This window comes from Prionailurus viverrinus, chromosome B2, assembly GCF_022837055.1.
Source record: "Prionailurus viverrinus isolate Anna chromosome B2, UM_Priviv_1.0, whole genome shotgun sequence".
In the NCBI taxonomy this organism is placed as follows: domain Eukaryota; kingdom Metazoa; phylum Chordata; class Mammalia; order Carnivora; family Felidae; genus Prionailurus; species Prionailurus viverrinus.
The window spans coordinates 20,632,080-20,651,260 of NC_062565.1; the positions used below are offsets into that span (position 1 = coordinate 20,632,080).

General features: G+C 47.5%; 1 protein-coding gene across 1 annotated transcript in view; it reads right to left on the minus strand.

Annotated features, from left to right (window-relative positions):
• BMP6 (bone morphogenetic protein 6) overlaps positions 1-15,073 on the minus strand; it is a 158,737-nt gene extending 143,664 nt beyond the window's left edge. Inside the window, exon 1 of the mRNA XM_047858565.1 lies at positions 13,555-15,073. Coding sequence (XP_047714521.1) covers positions 13,555-14,185 — 631 coding nt within the window. The 5' untranslated portion in view covers positions 14,186-15,073. The remainder of the gene's footprint in view (positions 1-13,554) is intronic.
• Positions 15,074-19,181: the final 4,108 nt, after the last annotated feature.

Below are 19,181 nucleotides of genomic sequence, written 5' to 3' on the forward strand. Positions count from 1 at the left end.
CATATTAAAGTCAAAATGACATCAGAAAGAGGAAAAATAATCTTTCTTCTTCCTGAGGTCTTTTTTCCCTAAACCATCTAGAAAGTCACAGAACATTAACTGTGAAAGGAGAAGGCAAGGTCCCTTTTTAGAACTGCTTTTGTGAACAGAAAGAAGGAGCATTCCTCATATCTGCACAGTATTTCACGGTTTATCATTCTCTTGCTCAAGTGTTTGGTGTTATTAGTGAGAGAGAGAGCTGGGGGGGGGGAGAAAGAAAGAAAGAAGACATGCACACACCAACTTTATTTTGGACAAACTGACTTTCATTCATCCAGTGGGCACTTATTCAGGATCAACGAAGGTAAGGCACCATGTTAGTTACCTGCAGGTGGGGGGGAGGGGGGTGTCACGGTGAATAAAATATTACATGATCAAGAATCCAAGAAGTTGGTGCTGAAGGTGATTTGCCCGAATCCACACAGCTGGTAGGTGGCTGAGCCAACACTGGAGTTCAAGGTTCCCAGATCCTTCCTGTGAGCCACATGGAGCTCATCTGCAAACACGCGTCTGGCGTTCTGCGCTAAGGAAAGTGCCCGGTCACCGGGCTCCAAACGTTCTTCCAAAGAGTCATGGCCTGTGGGTGAGCAGATGTCAGGAAGGCTCCCATGACAGCATGGCATTCGAACCGGGGCTTGAAGAACAGACAGAACAGAGAATGCGGAAATCGGCAGCTGTGCAATGTCAACGTTAAAAGTCCGGAGAGAAAGGCCTGGAGGAGGAAATCACACAGCAGTTAGTGAGCCTGAGGAGGGCACGCACACACCAAGACGAGTGTGGGAGGTAAAGCTGGAAGGGGTGGGAGTCAGGCTGGCATTCGGGCGTCATTCAGCACCCCTCGAGGGGCCAGGGAAGGGGTGGAGGACAGAGAACAGGCCACACCTGCTATAGAGCAAGAGGACCCACTGGGGGCCATGCAAGGGTGGGTTAGCTGCAGAGGTGACAGCACACAAGTCTAGGCCAACATCATGGAGACCTTGTGCGGGGAACGTGGGAAAAGAAAGGAGCAAAGAGATAGAAGTGAGAGCCATCTCAGAAGCTCAAACAGAAAGCCTGGCGATTGGCTGGATGTGGGAGGAGGACAGAGATCAATGCTGCACCTGGGTGCCTGGCTCCCAGGTGTTCCTCCCTGGCGCACTCACTCCTCCCAGCCAGCGTGCTGACACATAGATTCCCACACCAAATGCCCACGGAGGACAGGGTCCAAGAAGCTGCTTGCTCACAAACACACTAGGTCTGAGCCACCCACTGTCACCAGCCCACAACAAGTACAGAAGGGGAGGCTGTTCAGTTTTACAGCAATTTGATCATTTCACACCAATGGAATCCAATAGTTAAAGATTGAGGCTTGATTTTGCATATGCTGGGGGGTGGGGGGGGGTGCTTTGCCATTTCACTTTTCTAGTAACTCGTTTTTGGTGGACTTTAAGAAAGTATACACCCCCAGAAACAAACAAAAAAGCTAGCTCTCATGCAAAGACAGCTTGAGGTGCACTGCACCACACTATTCTGATGCCGCATTGTGCCTGGACCACACTCTGAATACACGGGGCACAGAAACAGAAGGGAACACACGAACAGGTGCTCAGCGCTGGCAGACCTCCCCGCAGCTGACATCTGGCCCTCTGAATACACCAGCTGCGGGGCTCCCCACTACCGTGGTCCACTCAACCCCCAGGCCACCGCACCGCTGCGGCGGGTCACCCAAAAGCCTGACACCTGCCTGTCATTGTGCCCTGTGGCCACAGATCCCCTGAATCCTGTGCCTGAGTGTGTGCTCCCTTGCCCCCACCCCCCCACCCCAGCCCTGTGGCTATCTCAGCCCCGCATGGAGGTCTAGCGCCACCTGCCAAACCTTCTGCATCTTTTGCTGCTTTTCAGGAAATGTCCCAAAACACAGCAGGTGTGGGCAGGACAGAAACAGAATGAAGAGGAAGCAAGCAGTATTACGGAAGAAGAGAATTTTTCAAGGGGACTAGAGAGCAAGGAGAAAAAAAAAGTGTCCAAGTGACAAAAGTCTTGTGGAGTCAAGATGAAGACTTGGGACAGCAGCATGATGAGGACTCCCTAGTGGGGAGTCAGGGTGTGGTCAGGTAACTTCATGAAAATCTTCCATCACCTGACTGCTATTAGGAACATTAATGCTGCTCTAAATAATTTTCTCTAAATTCTCCCCTTACTGTCTACTAATGCTCCGTGTAAAAGTCTCAGTTGTTGCCTTGTGGGAGATAATAGGATTGTACGTGACATCAGTCATTCTTCCAGGCAAAGGTCATAAAGAAATACAATACTTATGTTTTCTTGCAAAAAAAAAATGCAGTTTCCACTTCAGCTTACAGAACATTTGGAGAAGGATGAGCATAGGGGGGAAAGTTGGGGGTAAATTGGAGTCTACTTTCATAAATTTCTTGGACTTGTGCCCTGCGTAAATTGCCAGAATGTAAAACAGAAACACAGGAAAGCATCTTTGTGATGTTTTCCAGAAGGATCAAATCTTTTAAACTTGAGTATTTAGAAACAAGATGTCAACAGGATCACTAACAACCCAAAAGTACCCCTACACGCTTGATTTCAAAATTGGAAAAAGATATTCAACCTATTTTTATTATTATTTCCTAAAATAAATATGGGAGGTGAGACATAGGATAAAAGCCAATCACAGCTGCAAAGAGCAAGTTTGACCCCAGGAAGACTTGACCCCAAGGTTCTCTGATCCAAGATAACCACTTACAAACATCTTCAGCAAATTCCTTGAAGGATGTTCAGAGCCTGTAAGATGAATGCATGAAGAGCAACGTCATCCGTGAAAAATGGGAATTTTCACTGAAGTTCCTGTGTGTGAGGACTATTTCATTCCCTGGCATAGGCAATTGTTTAAAAGAACAGCTCGGTATATGCTCACCATCTTGATCGTGGTGATGGTTTCATAGGTACATGTGTATGACAAAGCTCATCAAATTGTACATTTTAAATATGCTTATTCTACATTGATTATTCCTCAAGAAAGCTGTTTTAAAAAAAAATAAAGAATCAGAGAAATACAAACAGGGAACACTCCTAGCATGGAGCTCAGACAATATCTAATCTGGAGTTTCTCTGTGTTTCGCTGGATTAAGAAGTCCTAGCTATCAGAGTTCAACCAATACTTGCAAAATCCCTGCAAGTGTTTACAACAGAGGGAATTTAATGAAGAGAAATGGCGGCATAGATAGCAGGTGGCAGAGCCAAGCAGTCAAACAGGTGATGGTGAGTCAGCCTGCAGATTAGCAGCACGAAGCCACTTCCACCCCCAGGAAGGAGAGCGTCCAGGGCCACCAGCGGGAGGCAGAACAATAAGGCAGCCCATCCAGAGAGAGCTGGAGTCACAGAAGAGCAAGGAACAACTAGAAAAGCAGCTGCCTGGGGTCCCACACCCGATCCACAGAAGACCAGGGAAAGGGTCAGGAGTGGATCTGGGGGCACAGACGCCTGGGGCAGACACAAAAAGTGGTTACAGAGCAAAAGTCAATTCAAAGAAAACACTCCTCTTCAAGCAAATCAATCAGCAGACATCACTGCCGGGCTTGTCCGAGCTTCAACCTGCTGATGGATTTGTAAATCTCAGGACTAGGATATAAATGATATTCTCCATGATATTCCGCAGAACATCCTGGAGACGTAGTGTTCCCTGAAACACTATTTGGAAAATGCTGACCTAGCCAGTGCTGTCATGTTTTACAAATAAGATAGATTACAAGGCAGAGACCAATAAATTTGGGTAAGTGACTTCAACAAGGTATTATAAAAAGGAATAGCACTAAAATTCAAGTTTCCTAACTCTTTAGGAGTTAGGCCACACACTGTTTCCTCAATTCTGTATTGAAGTGCTGTAAGCACTTCCCGGCACCATCAAGAAAACCCGCAACTTAACCATTCTAGAGGGCAAGGAGTCATTTTGGCGGTATAAAACCACCAGACTCCGTGGAGATACGTACAATCTGCCATGTTAGGTCAGTGACAGCCAAGGGCACCAACACTGTGAGAAAAGAACAGATAGGAAACAGGAAATAAATGCAATGGAGTTGCTAAATTTACTAATGGGAAGAAAAGAAGGGAAAAGTGAAAGAGAAAGAGGGAAACCAACCTGCACTGGGGACCACCTACATGCCTGCAGCTATGTTAGTTTCCACATCTTATAATGATGACACAAATGTGCATGCATAACGGTAGGTCAAACACCCTCAATTCAGCAGATGAAATAACCGAGGTGCCAGATTTGTGGCAGCAGTTTTCCAAGCTGAGGTTCAGGGATTCCACCCTAAATGGACCCTATAATAATGCAAAGACCTGTTCTGAGGCCCCCGGAAGAAATGCGGCTCTCCAAATATCTTTAGCTGCACTACCTATGTCCTCTTCACTATTACCTACCCTGAGTCTTAGTCCTATACCCTATGGTATCATTTCACTTAGGGCTTGATCAAACTTCTATCCTACCAGAGGGGTAGTTAAACCACAGCACATCCTAACTCAGGGGTTATGGGCCAAAGCTAATTTTCTCAAGCCTGTGGATACAGCCATGGCCCCAAAATCATCCCTCTTTTTGAGAGGTTTCTTAAGGGAAGGGGGGGAGCAAGGGGATCTAGCTACAATTCAGTGAGAAAATACCCCACTAAAATGGAGAACTGTATGAGAAGTGGTGAGAATTCACAAAGTGTCTCACCTGTAGAATGCTTGTTAAAAAAAAATGCCCACAAGTTCCCAAAATATGTCAAATAAATCGCTTTTTGCTCAATTGCACTCTTTTAGAGTTACCATGTTCCTTGCTTATACTGGTATTGCATTTTCTTATTTACCATTCATCTGTGTAGCTCTATCTCACAGAAAACAGTTCAAAGCAAATAAGCCTCATCTATAGACCACTTACAAAGACCTCTGGATTTATGGAGTCTCTATTAATTTAGTTTTAATCTGATCTAAACAGTCTCTCCTGAGGAAACCTTTAAAGGTCCCCTGACCCTGCCTCTAGGGCCAGTAAAGCATATTTTTGTGAGTTTCTCAATCCAAAATCACACTACGTTTTAATACGTTTTCAGAAAGGAAGGGAAAAAAAACTTCATCCCTCCCCTAACCATCCCCCAAATTTCAATAATTTACAAGCACAGAATTCCTATAATTCTTGTTCATTCTTCAGGCATGACTCCCCCAAATCCTGCAGAGTGTGGATCAAACAGGGCACAAGCCAGGGAGAAATTTAATCGCTCATATCTCTGCCTAAGGGATTGTCTAGGTACTATGGTGACAGACACCTCAATGAAAGTATGTGGAGGAAAAAAGATTTTTAAACTCCCAGACTTAAAAAAAAAAAAAAAAGGTGGGGGAGGGATTTCTAATGGATTTGGGGTCAACACACAGAAGCACAAAATAAGGCCCATGGAGTCCATCAACATCACTTATTTCTACACCCATGTGGTAAAACCACAAAAACAAAACATTATTCAACAAAAGCATTTTATTTTTCTCCCCACAAGCTCTGCATATTTTGAATTTTCATATTCCCATTGATTTGTTTTTCTGGTTACATGTACAGCTTCTCCACAGAGGAGTTTTAGAGCAGTGAAACGACCCTGCGTGACACTGTAATGACAGATACTTGTCCTCATACATCAGTCCAAACCCAGGGAACGTACAACAGCAAGCGTGAACCCTAATGCGAAAAATGAACTCTGGGTGCTGATGATCAAGGTCGGTTCATCAAGTATAACAAATGCACCACTCAGGTGTGGGATGTTGACAACAGCAGAAGTTATTCATTCGAAGGCGGGGAATATATGAGAAATCTCTAGACCTCCCACTAAATTATGCTACAGACCTCAAACTGCTCTACAAAAATAAAGTGTTTTGTTTTTTTTTAATGTACAACCTCTCTGTTAACATACTCTTACATGAGTGTTCAAATAAAATCTGGAAAAACCAAAGCCAAGTAAAACTTTTAGTCCTTAATTCTGTAGTTTACAAAGCTCTCTAATATTTAAATGTAATTCACAGATTTGAAAGAGGGGAGAGCAAATAACTGGTCTCAGAGACTTAAGCAAGGCCAATTATAAAAATCTCCCAACCTAATCAGCACATAAAATAGCTCACACCAATGATATGGTTAGTTCATGCTCTAATACGCACATCAGAATGTTTTGCCAGCCCGTGTTCATGCACAGGAAACCAACAAGACTGTAAACACAGGAACAACAATCAACACACACAGATGTTTAAGGCTGGAAGTCACATTCTGGACAAGGTGAAAAGGGTAAGTGGCAGGAGAGTCATAATAAGGATCGAGGCGGATATCAAAGTTCAGCATGAGGAGGGCTCACGGCTTGGCTGTGCTTTGGAGACACTGTTTTCTGCCTGCAATAAAGCAACTACACATGCCCACCCCACGCCCCCTCCCACCCCCACCGAGCTCTGTGATGATGAGAAAACAATCTGAACATAAAATCAGAAATACGGAGCCAGTACATTTCAGGCCTAGGACAATCCCAACCTATCCACCAGGATCAGTAATCAAGGGCGTATGCCCATGAACCTGAAAGTCAGTAAGGCTCTCCTGCTTGGAACCAGAGCCTCATTCTGCAAAAATGCTTTGGAGGAGAGTCTTCTACCCGGTCATCTGGGACAGAGTTAGAGATAACAAGGCCATGGGGACCAATCAAGGAATTACCTGATGTCATTTAGATATCATTTCTATTATGGACTCAATCATTTTCATAATGGACACGGGAAGGGTGGGAAGAGAATCACTGCCTGCAGACATCAGTGGAACAATGCCACTCACAGCAACCTGGTTTTCAACTCACTTTCAGAGCAGAAAACAATTCTTTGGGGTCCGCGGTGCTTCAGCATGCCAAACAAGGTGGTATTTATAGACCTGCACTGCCTTTTCTTTTCTAAAAGCAGAGTTCTAGGAGACAATGCTACCCATGGAGAGAAAACCCACAAGTTTTCAGATCTGGGCTTCCCCACTTCTCACCTAGCACAGTGCTCTGGCAAGCTTTTGTAATTTCTCCTTATCCACTCCTGCCTGATGGAGGGCTCCATGGCCCTGTTCCTCTGATGCATTAGGATCTCTCTGCGGTTGTCCCTCAGTCTTAAGATGTAACAACAGTGAAGAAGAATTGGTCCTGAATAAATCAAATTTAACTGCAAACATAAGTGAGTAGATGATATGAAAAAAAAAAAACAACCCTTAAAGTTCTAAATTCTATGATCTACAAAACAAGTTTACCACTAATCCCAAACTCCCTATCAATTATAGTGAAAACCTTGCTTTAAAATGGGGTGTCTGTTGCCCAGGCACGTTTCCCCAGATAAAACAATGTTATGGAAGGGAGTTGTGCCCCCAGCCAGCTCCAGATTCTAATTTTATCCATAGCAGAATGAAATACTATACATTTAAGGTGGGGAAAAATGATGGAGAACAGTATTTTCCAAACACTAGTAACTGAACAAAAAAATCCAATCAACTTCAGTGAACTACTGGAAAATCCAATGCTTCCAGTGGAAGATGAACAGGAACACCTCTGAGTTCTAAGAATTTCTGGCACTCTCAAAAACTTTAGAGGGTGATGGCCCTGGTTCTTTAGTGACTCTATTTTTCATCAAAATGAGAATGGTTAGGGGCACCTGGGTGGCTCAGTCGGTTGAGCATCCAACTTCAGCTCAGGTCCATGAGTTCGAGCCCCACGTCAGGCTCTGTACTGACAGCTCGGAGCCTGGAGCCTGCTTTGGATTCTATGTCTCCCTCCCTCTCTGCCCCTCCCCCACTCATGCTCTGTCAAAAATAAACATTAAAAAAAAATTTAATGAGAATGGTTTTCCTTCTCCTTAATTGTCACCACTTTCCTATACTCCAGGGAAGACTGGAGCCATTTTCTGGCTTCCAAATTTCCAGAGGGCAAGAGTTAGAAGTGAGCACAGTCAGGGTGTTAGAGAGGCAGTAAGGGTGTTATAAGAGGAGAGAATGCGCTTGAATAAAAGCAGCTGAGCTGTCATGATGAAAACAGACAAAGAAGAATGTGTCAGCTTTTTGTGAGAACACGAGAAGTCAGCAGCTGGGTCATACCAGCCCCTGGGTGACACCCTGCGGCCAGGGCAGCCATGTTGTTGGGCTCTTGGTTGGGTTGTGAAATGACCACAAGGGAGGGTGGGACCGAAAGGTTAATGTGTAACAGCTGTAAACTGCTCATCTCTTAGTTTCTCTACTGATTTCTACGACTTTTACTTAGGTATTCATGGAAGCTTCTAGTCAGGAACACAATCACCTGATTAAAATCTGTATTGCCTGCTTTCCTTCCCCTGCTGGAAGCGCCATAGGAAAGAAACTAAAATTCAAACAAGGGGGTGGGGGAGGGGAAGCAGGAGGAGGCTCAAAACAGAGAAATTAAGAGAAGGCTATAAAGGCTTTTTATTAAAATAAGCATTGTATGGATTCATTCATTTTTAAATACATGATGGGAAGCAAAGGACGGACTTGTGAACAAAATTAGACAAAGCTGGTGAACGATCCAAGAAATTTTTACCCTCTTCGTTTTCCCTAACTCAGCTCCTTCAACAGAGGAAGGGTGAGCCAAGGATGATAGCACTGTCACCTCTGAGTCGGCTATACACCTCTGATACCCAGCATGCACCCATCCAACCCCCACATCCAAGTAAAATATTATTTTGAGATCCAACATTTAAAGTAGCTAAACTCTGGGGGCGCCTCGTGGCTCAGTTGGTTGTGTCTGACTTGGGTTCGGGTCATGATCTCACGGTTCGTGGGTTCAAGCCCCGCGTTGGGCTCTGTGCTGATGGCTCAGAGCCTGGAGCCTGCTTTGGATTCTGTATCTCCCTCTCTCTGCCCCTCCCCTGCTCACACTCTCTCTCAAAAATAAACAAACATTAAAAATAAACAAAAATTTAAAAAGTAGCTAAATTCTGAAGACAAGGTGTACATGTTGAATAAAGTGCTGAACTCAGTCCGGCTCCCCTCCCCCCACACACAGATTTTTTTTTTTTTTTTTTTTTTTTAATATCAGTAGGAATCCTTCCTCCATGCTAATCAGAGGTAAGCTCTTAAGTAGAGGAACTAAGCATGATTCAGCACATTTAAAAAGGATTTATACCCATTCTTAGAAGGATGACCAGAGGAAACACCATCTGAGGTCTAAACAATGATATCTGCTTGCCCTTTGATCTGAGTTTAAGAACACTTTGTACAACTTTTTTTTTTTTTTTTTTTGCTGAAATACCACTGAATTTCACATTTACTATTTGAAATCTGTTTAGAACATCGACTGCTTCTTTGAATCACACTCTTGCAAACAAATTCTCCAAATTATATTTGCTGTGAGTAGCTTGCAGGCAGGGATTTATTTTCTGCTAACAAAAATCTTCATAAGTACAGACAGCCTAAATGAAAAATAGTACCACTGATCCTATGTTTATGAGAAAGAGACAGTACAGTGTATCTGGTTACAAATACAAGTAGGGAGTATTCCATTTTTCTTCTAATTTATGTTTCCCAAGGGTAATTTTGTTCAGAAGATTGCCAGTATTTTTAGTACAATAAGTTTCTTGTTACTTGTACTAATACATACTGATTCCCTTTTCTGAGCATAATTTGGGTTTTTTTTTTTATTTCATTTTACTCTAGCATCTGGAGATCAACACCTCATTAATTCAAACTAAATGAAGTCTGAAATGCAGAGATTTACAGAAACCCTTCCACTACTCTCAAATGTGATGCACATTAGAAATATACACATGGGTAACTAATTAAAGAGAGATTATTAAAGTATTATGATATACATCGAATACCATCAACCTCAATGTCCTAAATGTCTTTACTTCAAATTCAAATGATTTTGACTTAATAAAAATCAGGTACACCATTTACAAATGATCAGACCTTCCAGATTAGTGAAATAAGAAGTTTAAATGAAGAATTTAAAAAATACCCCCTGTGAGAAGTGCAACCAAGGAAATAAACAGGGTGTTGTGACAGTAAAGAAGTGGGTGGGGGTGGGGAGGGCACTAATTTCTATAGAGGGGTTAGAGAACGCTTTTCTAAGAAGGCGAATTTTAAGACCTCAAGGATACTTCAGGATACTTCTCCAAGGTCACCAAATTGGCAGGCTTGCTTATTAGACTGCCAAGACATTTTTAGCATTAGAAAACAAGTAGAAAATGGCATCGGTGGCCCTGATTGAATGCAGGTTCACGAGTGCACTGGGCTAGTCCAGGCAGCCTCTACACCAGCCGGTTCACACTAGGGAGGCTGGACACATCTCCAGCCTATTCACCCACAGAGAGTTTAAAACAGTCAAAGAAACAGTAGTGAGCTGGTTGAATGACCAGCATTTGGGATTGGGGGGGGGGGGGGGACTTAATTCTGTCGATTGATACTTCTGATAGCCACTTTGGCTGACAAGGTTCAGGTTGTTTCAAATGTATTTCATGAGTAAATTATTCCCAGGTCCCAGGGAAGAAAGATGTTTACCACCATGTAACACTTTCTCTTGTACTCTGTTTATAAACCTAACCTACCCTACTAGGTATCCAAGTACTTCAAAACATGTATCTTTTTGTAGGTTCTTTAACAAATGAGTCATGTAATGCAGCAGCGAACATGCCGTGGACATGGAAATCTGCAGAATTCTCCCAACATCCTGATTTAGAGAATCCACAGTGCTAAGCAATTATAGTACTTTCTTCCAGTAAACTGTCCTTATGCTCAGAGCTATGATGATCAGATTTTTTTAACCACATTTTAGCCTCTCATTATGAAATTCTCTTTCTTACTGCTAAATGGATTTAGATAGAATTTCTGGACTGGCAGGTGGCATGGTTTGGGACTTGGATTCTACTTACCTGGAAAAGTTTTCCCCCTCTAACTGCCCATGTGGAGTCCAGGACCGGACCTACAGACAGTTAGGACTTGTAGTCGGAAAGCCCAGGGCTATGATTGGAGGGGCATGGGGCAAAGTTCCCTACCCAGGAATCTCTTCCAGTTCCAGATTAGCCTGTCCCAGGCCTGAAATTACACTACTGTTGAATTCTCTTCAAATTTTTCAGTGGTATATTTTGGACCTCGAAATTTCCCTTATGTTAAGGGATACTATGTTAAGCCATCACCTTAACAGGATTAGTGGACAACCATTGTCAAGCAGTGTGACTCAGAACCAATGTTCACCTGTAGACTAGGAAAGGTCAGACAAGCAAGGAATGAGAATTCAGAGGTCCTTAAACACATTAAAAGTCACCGCCCTTTACAAACTTGGCCTCTGGCCAACTCTAACAATTTCAAGTACCACCTAAGGCAGTGGTTCCCAAACAATGGATTCACCTGGGCAATCTCTGAAATGAGGGATACCTGGCTTCCACCCCGCACATTGATTTAACTGATGGGGCGGTTCCACCTGAGCACCAGGATTTTTAACAGCCCCCAGGTGATTCTAATGTGCAGCAACAGTTGGGAGCCACTGACATAAGGAAGCATTGCTCTTCTCACTGGGATGATCTGATTTCCTTCAAACATTAGGATCTCATGTCTCAGTGCTTCTTGACCATGGTGGCACATCCGAAAAACCAAAGGCTCTTCAAAAAAAGAAAAAAGAAAAAAAAAAGATGCCAGAGCCCACTCTCACGGACTCTGCTCTAACTGCTCTGGGGAGCAGCCCCGAAGCATCCCTTAGGTCTTTAAGTGTCCTCAGGTGATGTCAATGGCCAACCAAGGTTAGAACCATGGTCTAAGCCCAGGAACTGTTTCTGGAGACCCTAACATGATTCTCCGTGAAGGAGCCAGAAGTACCATTCTTTTTCCACTTTGTCCAAGTTGGGACTACCCCAAGAGGCAATAAAACATTTCCCCCAAGGCTGTCAGGAAACTGAGGGGAGGGTGATGGCAAGAGGTGAAATTCACTGAGCCAGAAGAAGCCCTCAAGTTAGAAGACAGAAGAGCTCCGGCCTCTGAGCCGCCCCTCCCCCGCCAACTTTACTGACTGCAATGAGAAGCCTCAGAGTGCTTCCTGGAGATGGCTCAACCTTGGCTGTGGTCCCAATAAATGGTGAAAACTCTTGTCCAATCAGAATTCCTGGCACTGCAAATAGCAAGATTGGCAGGCCTTGAGCCTCCACTCCCTGTGAGATTCTGTTTCATGTATTTCCCAGGAGGATTTCTGCACCAGTTGGAGGCCAATCTGACCTCCCCCTTGGGCCCCCACTCCTTTCTTCCCCCAAAGCTCAGCAGAGTTGAGAGTCATCTCATAGACATACTGGTAAATAACTCACCGAAATATTTCACATAGTTGTCACTCAATGATGTCAAATGTCCGTACATCTCTGACGCGGTCTGGACAAGTGTCCGGCAACCCACTTTGGAGCCTGGGCAGGGCCACGCGTCTCACACGGGAAAGGACGTCCGCGGAGACCCCACCCCTGGCGTGGCTACCGCACCCCCATTCCTCCCAGCCCAGACGGCGTCCCCTACATCCCTTCGCCTACGCTAAGCTGAGTGAATTTATGAATGAGGAGTAGCATAGATCGGAGGCACTGATCCCGAAAAAAAAGTCTGCTTTACACCGTTCTCATTTACAGATGAGAAAACTCGGAGAAAAAAAGGCTATGTGACTCCGTCCGGGTTTGCCACAGAACATTTGTGGCGGAGCCCGATTTAGCCGCCCTTGAATTTCCATTCTGTTGCCTGGCAACCAGTTCAGACCAGCTCAGCGCCCAACCCCGGCCCCTAACCCGCACCCTTTCTCTGCCCGTGCGGCTTGGGCAGCAGTTATCAAAAGTTCAGCCTTTGGGGGGGGGGGGGGGCAGTGGTCAAAGGCATGTGAGCTAGGGCCCTGGACGGGATACCCCAGCTGGGCTGGGGGTCCTGTCCCAAACCCGCGCGAGCCCCGTCTGGCGTGCCTTCCGAGGTCCTTTTGACACCTTCCTCTGCAACCCTCCTCCTGAGCCAATTCCCTGGATACCACTTAGCACAATCATGTCAAGTTTCTAAAGTTCTAAATCGCTATCAGATTCTCTAAAAGTCCCGGTTGGGAAACTGGTACTCAGAGCTTTAAGGGTGCAAAAAACCAAAAAACAAACAAAAAATCAGGAGGGGAAGGAGTGTTGAAGAGCCTTCTCCTTCCCAGCTGGCTACGCTCGGGCGGGACTTTTCTGCTAAAGTCGAGTGAACCTGGCCCCGGCCGGGCGTTCTTGGAAAAAGCGCGGAGTGTGCTCGGACGCCGCACTCCGGGAGCCTCACGCCCCGAACCCGCCAGCCGCCGCCCGCAGCCCCAGCGCGCAGCCCCGCCCGCGGCGCGGGGGAGCGCACGTGCAGCCCACCGCCGCGCAGGTGGAGGGAGCGCAGCCCGCCTGCCCTCGCGTCCCCGCTGCGCCAGCAGGGCCCCCTTGTGCCAGGGGCTCCTCCACCCTTTCGCCTCCCTCCCCGGGCCCGGGAGACCGTTAAGGGGAGGGAGTTCTCGTCGTTACGCTACCCTAGATCCTTACCCAGGTTCACAAAGCTCATGACCATGTCCGCGTCGTTGAGGAAGGCGCTGTCCTGCGCACTGGTCAGTGGGGACGTGCCGCCGCCGGGTCCCGAGGCCAGGAGGCTCTTGCCGTTGACCGGGTGCGCCGCGCCGGGGGGCGGCTGCCGGGGCTGGGACGAGCCGGCCCCTCCTCGGGGCCCGGGCTGCCGCCTCTCCTCGTCCGACGCCCAGTCCTCATCGTCGTCGGCTGCCAGGGCGTTGTACAGATCCAGCATGAAGAGGGGCGCAGACTTCAGCCGCCCGGGAGGGGGCTCCCCGCGAGGCTGCTCCTGCGGGAGCGCAGCGGGCTGCGGCTGCTGGAGGCCGTGCAGGGGCCGGGGCCGGTGCGGGAGCCCCAGCACGGAGAGGATCTCCTTCTGCATCTCGCGCTTCTCGTGCGTCTTGAGCCGCCGGTAGAGGAAGCCCGAGGAGGACTGCGGCGGCGGCGGCGGCTGCTCCGCGTGGCCCGGGCTCCCGCCGTCCCCCAGCAGCGCCCCCCCGCCGGCGGCAGCGGCGGCGGCGGGCAGGGGGGGCCGCAGCGGCGGGGGGCCGCAGCAGCTGCACAGCAGCCCCCACCACCAGCACAGCCACTGCGCCCTCCGCCCCAGCATCCCCGTCCGGCCGGGCTGGCCCCGCGGGCCCCGCGAGGCGTGGAGCGGCGGTGCGAGGCCGGAGCGCTGCCGCTGTGGCCCTTAGCGTGAGCAGCCCCCGCCACCTCTCGGCGGGCTCGCTTCCCCTTCCTGGCCCTCAGTCCTTATCTCTCATCGTCCTCTGGGGCGCCCCCAATTGCCCAGGCTGGAGGGGAGGCGAAGAGGACAATCACCCGGAGAACCACTTGGAGGGGAGCCCCACACTCCGGCTCAGGTCTCTGGAGGCGCAAGGTCCGGGCCAGGTGCGTCCGAGTCGGGACTGCGCTGCAGCCCGAGCCCTGGCCCCTGGGCGGGTCACGGCGCGGTCACTCTCGGGCCTCGCTGCCCCGCGCACGTGCGCTGTCCCGCGCCCTCCGGGGCGGCTGTGTGGGACCTGGGGCGACCGGGCGGCTCACCAGCTGGGGGGGATGCCCGGCATCATCCCCGCGCACGCCTCTCCTTGGCTGGCACAGCCGCAGTGAAGTTTACTCCGCCGTGGGGCCCAGGCTGTGGCGACAAGGCGTCCCGAGATGCCAGTCTTCTCCGCGAGGCTTAACTTCCTTCCCGCTCACAAACTCCGCGCCCTCCGCCCTCGGGCACTGTCGCTGCCCCCCTCAAAATCTCCGCGCGCCGCTCGACCCCCCAAGCAGAGGAGGCAAGGATCTTGCTTTCCGTTCTGAGCTCTCCCGGCTGCCCCGCAAACACCGCCCGCAGAGGGAATGGGAGGGAACTGGACCCGCGCGCAGAGCAGCGACCGCGGCGTCGGCGCGAGAATTCGCAGACTCCCGCCTCTCGGAGCTGCGCTCCCCGCAGCGGCCAACGTGGGCTTTCTGGTGCGCGTCTCGCTCAGGTACCGCACTCCAGCCCCGGAGAGTCCCGGCCCTCTTGGGTAACAGACAGGTTGGCAGCCAATGAAGAGGCGCGTCTCGCCTGTATTTAAATAGGCCCGCCCCCTTCTTTCACCCTCCCTCTCCAGGGAGGCGTTGCCTCGGCCGCGCGTAGGTTTCAAGTACAGAGGATTCTTGGAGGCACCCAAAGTGGGCGCGAGGTAGCAAAGGCTGAGAGGTCATCTCTAGTGTGGACGATCTAATCAACACCCTAATTTAAGCCTGTCTGTTTTACAATGATATAAAAGGCCTGACCTGATGCTTTAACTAAATAAAAGCAAAAACAACTGTTAAATCAATGCCGCCTGTATTAATAGAGGAACAACAGGAATAGTTTCTCTTATTGCTGTAATATAGACATTCAGCGGACACATGACTTTCAAACGCAGCTGCTGGAAGCTGGGACACACCTTCTGTTCACAAACGGGCCACGGGGCCACAGACAGGACCAAATGTAAGCCAGAGCAGGCATCCCGAGGGTTTGGGGCCATATATTGTGATTCATCGCTTCGTTTCGGCCTTGGCTTGGCTTCTTAAGACAGCACCTTAAAGAAAGAGGGGCAGTCAGATAATATAACAACAACAAAAAAGCCACCCTCTATCTTCTTGGAAATGTTTCAGTGCTCCAGTTTTTCTGTGAACTTTTCATGTTAATGTATTGAAATACAATAGAGCTTTTATGACACCAGATAAAACCTGAGGAGAGGCAGTATGGATAATTCCAGCCCGGGCAGGGGCCTGGCGTGTTCCCGTTCAGTGTAATAGGGCAAAGAAAGTCAGGTTGCCGGGAGGATTAGACAAGATCAGGCATAGAAGACACACATTACATTACACTTGCATGATGGACACATTTCTCAATCACAGACACGACCCCCTCTGTCCAAACACCACCACCACCACCTGCCATTCAGGATGCAAATCCGCTTGCCCTCACACTATCCAAGAATGCCCAGTAATCTATGTCCGGATCCTACAAATGCATTCACTTAAAACACTAGGATCTTTTACTTGGTGGAAAGTGTACGGATTAGAAAACAGACTTCACTTTGCTGGCCTGACGGTCTTAGTTCACATGGTCCAAGGCATTTCTGAGCCAGACCAAAGAGCTATAAACTATGGGACTCAAGGACTTATGAGATCATGGGGTTTCTGCTGCTCAAAATCTGATAAGCATTTCTGTCTTAATACAAAGAATCTGTTTTTCATGGGTGAGGGTCTTCACCCCCCTCCACCCACTGGATTGCTTTTCTCATTCTCTCATGGCCCAGAGAGATCATCTAGTCTTTAATTCTACAAATTTAATTTTCTCAACTCGAGTTTAATTCTGCAAGTGTGGTCTTTAGTTCTACAAAGGTCCCATAGCCATTGACCTCAGGCACCACAAGGTCAACAACATTGAAGGCCAGTCTTTAACCATCTGCAGGGATTCTTTTCATCTGAAAAGAAAATATATCACTACTTGGTCTGGGCTACCAGGATCCTTAGAATTTAAAAGCCTCCATCACTTGTTGCTTCTGTATGGGGCTTAAAATCACTGCAGTACATAACATCACAACAGCCAAGAGCTCTGATCAAAAGATCTAAAATCTCAGCGAGTATACATAGGCTTCCTGCCAAGGTCCTTCTCCTTTCTCAAACGTAGTCATACCTTCATTTTAAGATGGCTGGTGAAACACAGCAGAGTAAAAGCAGCTTTAAAACCTACAAGCAGAGTAAAAACCTATTAGGGCAGTGGAGAAAGCACTCCAAAACTGTAAAACCCTTGAGCATACACAAGGGCACCTAGATAGGGCTGTGCCATTTAAAACACAAAAGCAAGTTGTGACCCATCTATATGCACTTGTTGTATATGCACCTATGGTCTAGCAGAGAACACACAGGCAGACACACATACCATCTTCCCCTTTTGTTCGGTACTTGGTTAGAAGTAGATGGACCTTGTGACGTGAGTCAAGAACGGCACTTAATGATGCACTACCAATTAAACATCTGAGCAGCAACCCCGACTCAGGTCTGCCATGCTCCTCACATCCCCATCAAGGTGGCCTCTCGGTTCCTGTTGAATATTGCTGGAAAAAGAAGGTGCTGAGGGCGCCTCCAGATGATAAACACAAGCTCTCTCAAGAACCAGAGGGAAACTATGTGAAATGAGAAATGATAAGGATCCTAAGGGCAGTGACATTCAATTGAGGACCACAAAAGAGGGTATGCTCTCCTCATGTCCCTGCTACTCCCAACAGGTGCGCTTGTTTGCTGGAAAACACCAGGAAACATCTTTGGATTGGACGTTGGGGCAAAAGGGGATAAAGAGAGGCAGTTCTAACATTTCTACAACCTCAAAATTGGGACCACTGCTTTTCCAAGGCAGTTGGAACTCTATGTGGATAAGCACCCCTCACCACTACCTCACCCACTCCCCATTTCTCTGACCCCTCCCCTGTACCCCCTGAGAAGTCTCAGGTTAGGGAGCTGGACAAAGTCCAGCTGTGATGCAGGAGGGATGGAGTGAAGGGAAAAGGGCAGGTTTGGCTCTGGAGTCTGCTGGAATGTGTGAACCAACTGGAGAAAATCAGAGGTAACTTCGCCCCCTGCAGGACACCAACATATCACCACCCCCTTCCTCTGTGCCGGAACAACCTTCATTAAGTTCTCTGGATGTGTCTCCAAAACATCTGGGTGGAAAGAGGAGGAATTCGGTCAAGAAGCCGGATGTGGGAGCCAATCCACATCAAACATCTGGTTGCTTGGCTGACATCTCATGCAGATGGCCTTCAGTTTTCTGGAAATAGGTTGCCTGTCCCACTCCCGCCCATTTAATGAAGGAATGAGGAACCCTCACCGAAAAGCACAGGTTTATCCCATGACTTCAGAGATGCCGGGGAGAGGGTGAGAGTCCCGCACCCAGGTGCAATTAATGCACAGGGCAATTCACACAACAAAGTCTTTAAAATCGCAATTCTTCTTGTTTCTTTTATGAGGGTTTCTGTTCTACATTTAAAACACACATGACCAAATTTCCATTTTTAAAAGATGTTGTTTCTTGGGGGCACCTGGGTGGCTCAGTCAGTTAAGCACCAGGCTCTTGGTTTTGGCTCAGGTTATGATCTCATGGTTCATGTGTTCAAGCCCTGCGCTGGGCTCCATGTGGATGACGTAGGTCCTATCCTGCTTGGGATTCTCTCTCTCCCCCCCCCCAACCCCCATTCTCTCTCTGCCCTTCCATCACTTGCTCTCTCAAAATAAATAAACTTAAAAAAAAAAGATGCTGTTTCTTAATTTATGTTAAGTATTCTATACACTTTCCTTTGAATCAATTATTAGCAATAAACTGCAGTTGCCATCTTTGCTTTTATCCTAAATCGCACATTGCCCCCTTTCAACTGTCTTGCAGAGGCATGCAAGCTGCTTCTAGAATGAACTTAAGTGCCATAAACTACGTCGCTCTTGTGTTGAAAGCCTGAGATCTAGTCACCTTGAATCTTTGGGAACCCCCACTTAAAATTCTAAATTTTAGGGGCACCTGGGTGGCTCAGTCGGTTGAGTGTCTGACTTCGGCTCAGGTCATGATCTCACGGTTCGTGGGTTCAAGTCTCACATCAGGCTCTGTGCTGACAGCTTGGAATCTGGAGCCTGCTTCGGATTCTGTGTCTCCTTCTCTCTCTGTTCCTCTCCTGCTCATGCTCTCTCTCTCTCTCAAAAATAAATAAAGATTAAAAAAATAAAAACAAAATAAAATGCTAAATTTTAATCTTTAATATTAGTCTAAGAATTTGATTATTCCTTAATATTCATTTCTTTAAAAAAATTTTTTTTAATGTTCATTTATTTTTGAGAGAGACAGAGTGTGAGCAGGGGGAAGGGTAGAGAGAGGGAGACACAGAATCAGAAGCAAGCTCCAGGCTCTGAGCTATCAGCACAGAGCCTGATGTGAGACTTGAACTCACGAACCGCGAGATCATGACCTGAGCCAAAGTTGGATGGGCGCTCAACCGACTGAGACACCCTGGCACCCTGATCCTTAATATTAATTTCTCAGTAGAATAACTTGCTCTGATTTGAAAAATATCCATTTGGAGTTAAGTGAAAAGGAA